At 45.3% G+C, this 11180-nt stretch overlaps 1 protein-coding gene across 1 annotated transcript in view; it reads right to left on the bottom strand.

Moving 5' to 3' along the window:
- Positions 1 to 11180, bottom strand: part of LOC122559134 (metabotropic glutamate receptor 3-like) — a 43919-nt gene that overhangs the window by 10746 nt on the left and 21993 nt on the right. Inside the window, exon 3 of the mRNA XM_043708473.1 lies at positions 4417 to 5254. Coding sequence (XP_043564408.1) covers positions 4417 to 5254 — 838 coding nt within the window. The remainder of the gene's footprint in view (positions 1 to 4416; positions 5255 to 11180) is intronic.

The raw sequence follows: 11180 nt of genomic DNA, 5'->3' as shown, positions 1-11180 counted from the left end.
TGTGTGTGTCAGTGTGTGTGTGTGTGTGTGTGTGTGTGTGAGAGAGTGTGTGTGTGAGTGTGTGTATGTGTATGTCTGTGTGTGTGTGTGTGTGTGTGAGAGAGAGAGTGTGTGTCTAAATTAAACCGTTGATGTGAATAAATATGAGGCTCCCGTTCTATTCACCATTTGCTTTAATGAACCAAACAGCTGCTGAACCTGCCTTCTCACGAGCCCCAGTGTTCTCAGGCACATTGTGATGGACCTGTTACTTTTAGCTTCCTCAACACAGAGCTGGGATCAAAACTGGACAATTGTTTGTGATCTATGTGGGTCAGTTCCACAGTGGGCAGTGAACTTACCAAGTGAGCTGCTTGAAGGGTCACTGCCATCAAAGTTTAATTCATGGTTTGTGTGCTTAACGCATCATGGTTAGCTTTTGGATTTAAAGATTGACAGTAGAAAATGGGAGAACTGCAAGCTTCCCTGAAGCCTAGTGCACTTAAAAGGTTGGGGTCACGTTTGAGGGTAACGACCAGAAAGGAACGATCAGAGACAGGAGGTGAACTTTCTGGGCTTGAGACCCTGCATCTACACTGCTTACAGTAATGACTGTCCAGAGAGATCATTTTGAGAGTTAAAGTTAAATTAGTTTGAAGCATTCGGTTGTCCCTGAAAGGCTGTAAAAGTCTCTTCATCAGATCAAATAAAAAATAACTTCACCTAAAAATCAGGTTAAGGACTGATCAGAGCAAGCCATGTCATCATGGAGTTGGGGATGGAGGGGATCCTTTCGAAAGTTTCAATTTATCTGTATGCCTGCCGGGGAAGGAGTTAGTTACAGTTTGGAGCTGGAACAGGGCTGACGCAGAAGTAAGGCCTAGCACCGAATGCGCCAATTAGCGGCCACCAGGCACTCGGGGATCATGAGAAATCCCAGGAATGGTCTCTCGATAGTGTTGTAAAAGCATAGTATTAAAACAAAGTCTTGGGAACACAAATGCTGAAAGTGGGATGAAGGAAGCTCACAAGCTGCAGTTGATTGATAAGGTTGGGCAAGGTAAGAGGTTTCTAAAGATGTCAGAAAAAGACAGTAAGCCTGAGGATTGAACATAATTTAGAACTCAATAAAGGATGATTAGGATACTGATAAAGAAAGAAGAAAGAGAATATGAATGCAAACTAGTGAGCAGCATAAAGCTGGACTGTAAAAGCTTCTTTGGGTATGTGCAAAGGAAAAGATTAACGAGGTTAAATGTAGACCTATGTCTTCACCAAAAGACACAGAAAATCTCAGAAATACTAGACGAAAAGATGGGTGTAACTCAGGAACTGAAAAAAATTGTGATTAATAAAAAGATAGTACTTGAAAAACAAATTGGATTGATAAATCCCCTCGACCAAAGGATCTCAGATTGTTGAAGGACGTGACTGTAGAGTGAGTGGATGTATTGTTGATTATCTTTCATAATTATATAGGATTTTGGACAGTACAAGGTAGCAAATGTAACCCAACTATTTAAGTAGAGAGAGGGGATGAATATAAAATGATAGGTCTAATTGATGTCTAAAGTGAGGGAATGTTATAATCTATTTTACAGGACATGATAACTAGAAAACTTAGAAAATTATAACAAAATTGAATGAAGCTAACATGAAGTTATGAAAGGGAAATCATGTTTTATAAATCTGTTTGACTTTTTAAGGATGTTGCTTACAACATGGATGGAGGGGAACTTGAGGATGTGGTGTATTTGGATTTTCAGAAGGCTTTTGACAAGATTATGTACAGGGGATCAGTAAATAAAATTAGAGCGCATGGAATTGGAGATAATATACGTATCGTGAATTGGTTAACAGATAGAAAGCAAAGAGTAGGAATAAACGAGTCATTCTCAGGATAGCAGACTGTCATGAATAGGGCATCGCAAGGATCATGCTAGTGCTGTTCACAATCTACATTAAATGATTTAGCTGTGGGGACCAATTACAATATTTCCAATTCGCTGATGCCACTAAACTAGTTGGAAATACAAGTCATGACGAAGATCCAGGAAGGCTTCAATCAAATATGGCTACGTGAACGGACATGTCATGGTTATTGGAATTCTACGCAAATAAGGATGAAATTGTCCACTTTGGCAGAAAAAAACTGAAAGGCAGGACATTTGTTAAACAATAAGGTCTTAGGAGCTGTCAGTGTCTGATTAGTCCTGAAGTGTCCATGTTCATGAATTACCAAAAGCTAGCATGCAGATGCAACAATTAATAAGGAAGGCAAATGGTATGCTGGCCTTCATTGCAAGGGGACTTGAGTACAGAAGCAAAGATTTCTTGCTGCAATCTCAGAGACCCTTGGTGAGACTTCAAGTAATATATTGCGTATAATTTTAGTCTTCTTATCTAAGGAAGGATATGCTTGCCACAGGGGGAGTGCGGAGGAAGTTGACCAGGCTAATTGTTCTATGAGGACAGATTGAGGAGACTCGGCCTGTGTTCTTTAGAGTTTTAAAGAATGAGTTTATTGTACTGAAATAGGGTGATGGGTGATGGGATGTTTCCCCCCGGCTGGTGAGTCAAAAGCTAAGGAACATAGTCTCAGAATAAGGGGCAGCCCTTTAGTATAACAATGAGGAGGAATGTCATTCCTCAGAGGGTGCTAGATCTTTGGAATTCTCTCTCTTCAAAGGCTGTGGAAGCTCAATCATTGAGCACATTCAAGACCAATGTCAATAGATTTCTGGAGAATAATAACATCAAGGGATGTGGAAATAATACAGATTACTTACAGTGTGGAAACAGGCCCTTCGGCCCAACAAGTCCACACCAACCAGCCAAAGCGCAACCCACCCAGATCCATTCCCCTACACCCAACACTACGGGCAATTTAGCATGGCCAATTCACCTAACCTGCACATTTTTGGAATGTGTGAGGAAACTGGAGTACCTGGAGGAAACCCACGCAAACATGGGGAGAATGTGCAAACTCCACACAGAGAGTCACCTGAGGTGGGAATTGAATCCAGGTCTCTGGCGCTGGGAGGCAGCAGTGCTAACCACTGCGCCACCATGCAGCCCACTACAGGAAAATGGCATCAAGGTAGATGATCAGCCTTGATCTGTTTGAAAGGTGGGGTAAGACTGATGGACTGAATGGCCTACTCCTGTTCTGATGCTCCTATGATTTGAATTTAGCAAAATTCAGGGGCCTGTCAGTGAAACGTGCTGGCAATTATTGTTTGTGAGCCTCTCAGGAATCCTGGGGATCTCTGTCCCGGGAGCAGAGGTTGAACTACCAATTTGTAAGCAATCACTTGGGCATTCTGCGTCGGCAAAGGATTGGAGGGCATTCTTAACTTAGGCCTTCAAAAATGAAGATTTGGAATCCTTTGAAAAGAAGAATGTGATGACCCATTGAGATGTGATGACCCAATGTGTCCCTAACATCTGGATGGGAACTGTCTTGTCTGTTGACTTGCCATTTAATGTAGAATCTGTATTTAAATTACACTCTGTATTGTGTTCATTCACAATTTGTTTGCTAACTCACATTTGCCTCATGTTAGTGTAGAATGTTCGAGTCTCTGTTGCGTATTTAGATGCATATTGTTTAGAATCATTGAATTATCTGATCAAAATAGAATTATTTCGTTATTGTTGAATATGTTCATTTTGTTCAAGATTGTATAATAAAGATTTGTTATGGCATTTTAATTTATACGTGGAATCTTGCTGCTTATCTTTTTAAGATTTGTTTCTTCTAAGCATTGTATGCTTTATCAGAATGTAATAATAACAGCTCATAACAAAGTACCGGCTTTTTTGGTATTCTCATAACTGAGATTTTAACCGTCTCTTTCTGACTCGTGATTGAGCCCGTCCCAGAGCCCACACTCAGCCCTGGTGAGTCACGGTTGCAAAGTGTGGCACTGGAAAAGCACAGCAGGTCAGGCAGCATCTGAGGAGCAGGAGAGTCGATGTTTCAGGCATAAGCCCTTCATCACTGAGAACCAGTTCCGTGCTCCGGAACTGAGATCGAGTCTCAGTTTCAAGCTCTGGTCAAACAGTATCAACAGGCCAGGATAGGGAATGGTACAATCAAACAAGGCTTGACTTGAAGACACCCAGCCAGAGCACTGAAAGAATGCTGCATTGACGGATGTGCTGCCTTTTGGAAAACTGAGTTGTGGAAGCGCCTGGGACACTATCTTGAAGAAGGGTGAGGGACCGTCCAGATCAATATCGATCCTGAGAACAGCACTACCATGGACTGGCTCATCATTTATCACCGGGCTGCTCATGGGACCTTGCTACGGGCAAATTGGCTGCAACGTTCTGCCACGCACATTGGGCAGGTTTTGAGGTCGCGACACGTGCTATGATGTGAGCGTTTCTTTCCCTGGAATGGAGCGAAGTACAAAGGAAGAGCGCATTTACCATCAAAGTGAACCTTTATGATGTAATCCTTGTAAAACCTCTTGCCATTCAGGGGCCTCATGTTATCGCAGAGCTTGGTGGTGTTCGGGCAGAGTGCCTGCTGCATGTTGTGGAGGGCGTGGGCCATGGCGTAGACGGCGTTGAGTACGAACATGATCTTGGACTCTGGCTGGTAGTTCTCCTTCCTGAGCGTGTTGCTGGTGCATTCCCGCTGGCGGAAGCTGCAGTTGAACCTCTGCTGCCAGAACTCCCGGAACCAGGCGTTCCTGTGGTTGTTGGTCGGGTGGAGGTTGACGAAGTACGCGGCGAACTCGGCGATGGGGTGGGCAGCCAGCTCGATGGTGATGGCCCCCTGCGCCGCCTGCTCGTTTCCCCGCACCACGTTCTCCAGGGCGCCCCAGCCGTCGCTGGCCACCCAGGTGAAGGTGAAGTTGAGCCGGTGGGCGGCGGTCAGCAGCTCCCGCGCGTCTTCGCTCTTGGTGAAGAGCACCACCACGCGGGCGCTGGGCTTCTGCGCCAGGGCCTTGATGACGCCGTCGTAGCTCTTCTGGTCCATGGAGCGGCCCACCTTCTCCGAGGTGGCGATGCAGATGTTCCTGGCACGGGCCTCCTGCTCAAACACCTCGATGCCCGTCTCGCCGTAGTCGCCCTCAGACGCCACAGTGGACACGTACGTCCAGTTGAAAAAGCGAAGGATGTCCGACATGGCCTTCGCTTGGTAGAAATCGGGTGGCACAGTCCGCGCAAAGTAATCGTAGCGGGACTTGTCGCTCAGTTTGGCGCTGGTGGAGGCATAGCTGATCTGGGGGATCTGGAACAAGCGCAGCAGGTTGGCGACCTGGCACAATATGGAAAGAAGAGAGTCAGTGTACCTCACCATTCAACCAAATCCCTGAACCAGTGATGCCAGCTGTTTGGCAACCCAACAGGCTGGACAAAAATTCCCCGAACATACAGGAACAATACTACTAAACTGGAGGGGGTTTGGAAAACATCTACTGAGGCGTTTCCAGGACTCGAGGGTTTGAGTTATAAAGGAGAGGCTGGAAATGCTGGGACATTTTTCACTAGAGTCCAGGAGGTTGAGGGGTAACTTTATAGAGGTTTATAAAATCATGAGGAAAATGGATAAGGTGAATAGCCAAGGTATCTTCTCTTGGATTGGGGAGTCCAAAACTGTGGGGACAAGTTTTCAAGGTGAGGAGAGAAAGATCTAAAAGGGGCCACGGGGCGACATCTCCATGCAGAGGAGTGTGGAATGAACTGCCAAAGGAAGTGGTGGATGCAGGTATAGCGACAACATTTAAAAGACGTTTGGACAGGTACACCTAGTGGAAAGGTTTGAAGGGATATGGGCCAAATGCAGGCAAATAGGACTTGTTCAGTTTGGGAAGCTTGGCAGGTATGGCCGTGTTGGACTGAAGGGTCTGTTTCCATGCTGTATGACTCTGACTCTATCTGTACCAACCAGACTCCGAAAGCTTGCTTCTCAGAAAAGAAATCTCACTCTCCTGGTCGCTTCTGTTATCAAGGTCTATGTCCCCAAGACTCTCTCAGACCCACCCCGTGCCCAACTTACCCCAAAGCTCTGACTGCTGCCTTTTTTCACTGCTCCGTCACGGTCTGGGATGTAGGGACAGCCCTGCATGCCACGCTCAGCTCACATAGTGGGGCATTGCCAACAGGCTTCACACTGGGGCACACGTCTTGCTGCCAGCCTCAGCAGGCCTGCAGTAAATGGCACAGGCCCTCCCACCACCCGATGCACAAAGGTATCACTCGGCCTGCCAGCTAGCCACTCCATTCAATGCAAGACACTGTGGATCCTGGAAACGTAGAATAAGAAGAGGAAATGTTGAGAAACTCAGTGGTCACGGCAGCATCAGTGAAGAGATTAACAGTTGACGTTTCAAATCTTGAGAACTGAAGAGTCATATCAGACTCAATATCACATCTGTTTGTCTCTCTCCGCAGTTGCTGTCAGACCCGTTGAGTTTCTCCAGCACTTCCTCTTTTCAACTTCAGTTTAAATCCTGACTGCCTGACATCACGGTTTCACTTTCCCACTATTGCCCCACATCTCTCAACTTGCAAAAATTAGCAACCTCAGTCGGAAAAGCTCCCATTGTTTCCCAGCACCTTACAAGGACGATGGTCTTCACCCAATGATGAAGAGTATGGTCATTGAATCTAGAGATATACATGAGTCCTTACAGCTTCATTGGAGTGACTGAGTCAGTGAAGAACTTTCTCACTCTGGGAACAGATCTTGTGTGAGTAAGCTGACCAATCCTATCAACAACATACCATCCTTTGAAACCCATCCCTTTGAAACCCTGGCCTTGAGCGACTGTCTGTATGGAGTTTGCACATTCTCCCCATGTCTCAGTGGGTTCCCCCTGGGTGCTCTGGTTTCCTCCCACAGTCCAAAGATGTGCTAAATTATCCATAGTGTTCAGGGATGTGTAGGTTAGGTGCATTAGTCAGCGGAAATGTATAGGGTAGGGGAATGGGTCTGGGTGGGTCTATGATAAGAATCTCCTATGAAAATAGAAACTGCTGGTATACTCGACTGGCCGAGCATAAGTTGATGTCTAGATTCATGAATTTATAGATTCATACAGCACAGAAAAGGCCCTTCGGTCCATCGAGTCTGCACCGACATAACTATCACTAAAGGTGCGCTAATCCCAATTTCCTGCACTTATCCCATACCCTTGAATGTTATGATATTTGAAGTACTCATCCAAATATTTTATAAAGTTGTAAGGTTTCCAGCCTCCACTAACTTCCCAGGCAGTACATTCCAGATTCCCACCATTCTCTGAATGAAAAATAATTTTTCCCAAATGCTCCCTGAATTTTCAGCCCCTTACCCTAAAACTATGCCTTCTCATAATTGCCCCCTCAACCAAAGGGAACAGTTGCTCTCTATTCACCTTGCCCACACTCCTCATAATCCTATCCATCTCAATCATGTCCCCCCTTATTCTCTCTGCTGTAAAGAAAATAATCCAAGTCTCTCCTTCCAACTCAATTTCTCCATCCCAGGTAATATCCTGGTGAATCTCCTCTGTACCCCCATGAGTACTTTCACATCCTTTCTGTAGTGAGGTGACTGGCACACAGTACTCCAGATGTGGCCTGACCAATACACTGTACAACTCCAACATTACCTCCTTGCTGTTATACTCTATGCCAGATAAAAGCAGGTCTCCCATATACCTTCTTAACATGCTCTCCTGATTTCAGGGATCTGCAAATAATTACCACTTGCTCCCCCTTCCTCTAAGCTACCCAATGACCTGCCCATTCATTAAATATTCCCTCATTTTGTTTGTTCTTCCAAAGTGCATCACATTGCCCTTAATGGGGTTAAATACCATCTGCCATTGGTCTGCCCATCTGAACAACCCAACCGTATCTTCCTGTAACCTACAACCATCTTGTTTGCTATTAACCATTCTACCAATCTTTATCATCTGCAAACCACTCAATCCATCTTGCTCCATCCTTTCATCAGCACTACAACAAGATGGAAATCTTCAGATGGAAGGAGATTGAGGAATCCAAGGAGAAACATTGAGACAATTGAACAATATAGCGGCAACCTATATTGTTCAATAAGGGCGGCACGGTGGCACAGTGGTTAGCACTGCTGCCTCACAGCGCCTGAGACCCGGGTTCAATTCCCGCCTCAGGCGACTGACTGTGTGGAGTTTGCACGTTCTCCCTGTGTCTGCGTGGGTTTCCTCCGGGTGCTCCGGTTTCCTCCCACAGTCCAAAGATGTGCAGGTCAGGTGAATTGGCCATGCTAAATTGCCCGTAGTGTTAGGTAAGGGATAAATGTAGGGGTATGGGTCTGGGTTGCGCTTCGCGGGGCGGTGTGGACTTGTTGGGCCGAAGGGCCTGTTTCCACACTGTAATCTAATCTAATAGCGATTTGGCTTAATGATAAGCAGTGACTGGACAAGGAGTTTACCATTAATCAGTACATCAGTAAGTAAACTCCATTCAGGTAACAGTGCTTAAAGAAAGGAAAAAAGCTCTTTACCTGAATTCACAAAATGTCCAACAATATGATGGGTGACGTGGTGGCACAAAGACAGAAATTAATCTATTCACCATTACAGACACATGGGGCAGGACGTTTTCAGATGGTGCATTTTCCCTCTCATAGTCATACTCTGATGTGCAGTTTCCTGCAACTTAGTTATTACTTGGGCCAGATCCTGTCTTATCCTATTAAAATTGGCCTTCTCCCAATTCAGAACTTTTATTTCCATTTCATCTCCGTCTTTGTCCATATAACTTAAATTTTACTAAATTATAGTCACGTTCACCGAAATATTCCCCCTCTGCCTCATTTACCACTTGCCTGGTCTTGTTCCCTTAGATTACTTCCAACAGCAACCTTTCACTTGTAGGACTTTCTACATGCTGAATTAAAAAGCTCCCACATTTTGAGAATTCCGCACTCAAAGCCTTGCACACTTTGTCCATACCAGGTAATACTGGGAGAAGTTGTAATCGCCCACTATTGTCTCCCTATTTCGTTTACATTTCCGTGAGGTTTGCTGACATATCTGTAAGTCTATTTCTTCCTGACTGTTTAGGGACTGAAGTACACCCCAGCAAAGAGGTCACCACCTTTTCTGTTTCTAAGTTTTACTCATACAACCTCAATTGAGGAGGTTTCTAAGATATAATCCTTCCTTATTGCAATAATTGACTCTTTCATTAATGTTGTGATACATCTCTCTTAAACATTCATCCTTCTTTCACCCAAAGATTCCATAACTTGGAATATTGAGCTGCCAGTCCTGCCCCTTCCTAATCCATATCTTTGTGATCACAACGATTTCACATCTTCATGCATTAATCAACACTTTCAATCCATCTGCCTTACACACAAAACTCCTCACATTAAGGCAGGTTTATTCAAAACATTTGAATCATAGAATCCCTACTGTGTGGGAGCAGCCATTCGGCCCATCAAGTCTTCACCAACATTCCAAAGACCATCCCACTCTGTCCCACCCCCTACCCTATCTCTGTAATCCTGCATTTACCATGGATAACCCACCTAGCCGACACATCCCCGAGCACTATGGACAATTTAACATGACCAATCCACCTAACCTGTACATCTTTGGACTGTGGGAGGGAACTAGAGCACGTGGAGGAAGCCCATACAGACATGGAGAGAACATGCAAACTCCTCACAGTCCAAAGGTGGAATCAAACCCAAGTCCCTGCCACTTTGTGAGGCAGCAGTGCTAACCACTGAGCCACTGTGTTCTCTTGAGAGGGCATTGGATTATTATTTAAATAGAAACAATGTGCAAGGGTATTGGGGTAAAGGCAGGAGATTGGCCCAAAGTCATCTTACTCATTTGATGAGCCAGTACAGGCAAGATAGACTGAATGGCCTCTTTCTGATAACAATTCTCTGAGACTCTTAATCATCAGCAAAGTTGGACAATGCTATAACGTTACACTAATGCAGTAATAACCTGCACATTGACACTCAGTTTGAGTTCCACCAGAACCACTCATTACCTTCAAAAAAACATAGACAACACAGCTGAACTTCAGTGATGTTACTCCACCCCCACAGCAATATAGTTAACTCTTAACTATCCTCTGGGCAATTAGAAATGGGCAATAAATGCTGACTCAGCCAGTGACACCCACAATTAACTCAGTATAAACCACTGAGCTCTGGCAAAATTGGAGCCAATGAGAATCCAGAGGAAAGTTGTAGTGGGGGTGCTCACTGATGATTTTGTAATGTTCTGTGCTTTTCCCAACTCCTCAGATATTGAAACAACAAGTGCAGCAAGACCAGGACAAAACATAGGCTTGAATTGATTGGGAACAATTAACATTTGTGCCATACAAATGCTAGGCAATGACCATCTCCAATAGAAGAAAATCTAACCACTGCCTCTTGACATTCAATGATGTTACCATCACTGAAGCCCCCACTACCAACATCCTGGGGGGTTACCATTGACCAGAAACTCAACTAGATGCACCACATAAACTCAGTGGTTACCAGAGCGGGTCGGGGCTGGGAATATTGTGGTGAATAACTCACTTCCTGACTCTGTAAAGCCCATCCACCAGCTACGAGTCAGGAATGTGATGGAATTCCACCCCACCCCCCCCCCCCCCCTCAACTGCCTCGATGGGGGAAGCTCCAATTGCATTCAAGATGTTTGAAGCCATCCTGGTAAAAGCAACCCCCTTGCTCGGTCCCCCATCCCCCTCCACCCCCACCACTTTAAGCATTCACTCTCTCCATCACTGACGCTCAGTAACAACAATGTCTATCACCCACACCCTGCACTGCAAATAACTCCTTCCCACACAACAATCAACAGACAGGAGGGTTCCCTCCCAGTTGGGGAACACTTCAGTGGTTCAGGACATTCAGCCTCGGACCTTCGGGTGACCATCATCCAAGGTAGATTTCGGGACAAGCAGCAGAGGAAAGTGGCTGAGCAGAGGCTGATAGCTAAGTTCGGTACCCATAGGGAGGGCCTCAAACGGGACCTTGGATTCATGTCACATTACAGGTGATCACCATTGCACTACACACACACACACAGATATTTCTACACACACACACACACTCTCTCATACACACGGACAGGTACACACAGATGAGCACAGACACCCTTATAGACACACACACTCCCACACATGCACCCCCTCACAGACTTAAGACATTCTGCACTCACTACACACACACACAC

Source organism: Chiloscyllium plagiosum, chromosome 18 (assembly GCF_004010195.1).
Source record: "Chiloscyllium plagiosum isolate BGI_BamShark_2017 chromosome 18, ASM401019v2, whole genome shotgun sequence".
Classification (NCBI taxonomy): Eukaryota; Metazoa; Chordata; class Chondrichthyes; order Orectolobiformes; family Hemiscylliidae; genus Chiloscyllium; species Chiloscyllium plagiosum.
The sequence above is the reverse complement of the archived record's forward strand: the minus strand, read 5'-3'. Positions and strand labels throughout refer to the sequence as shown.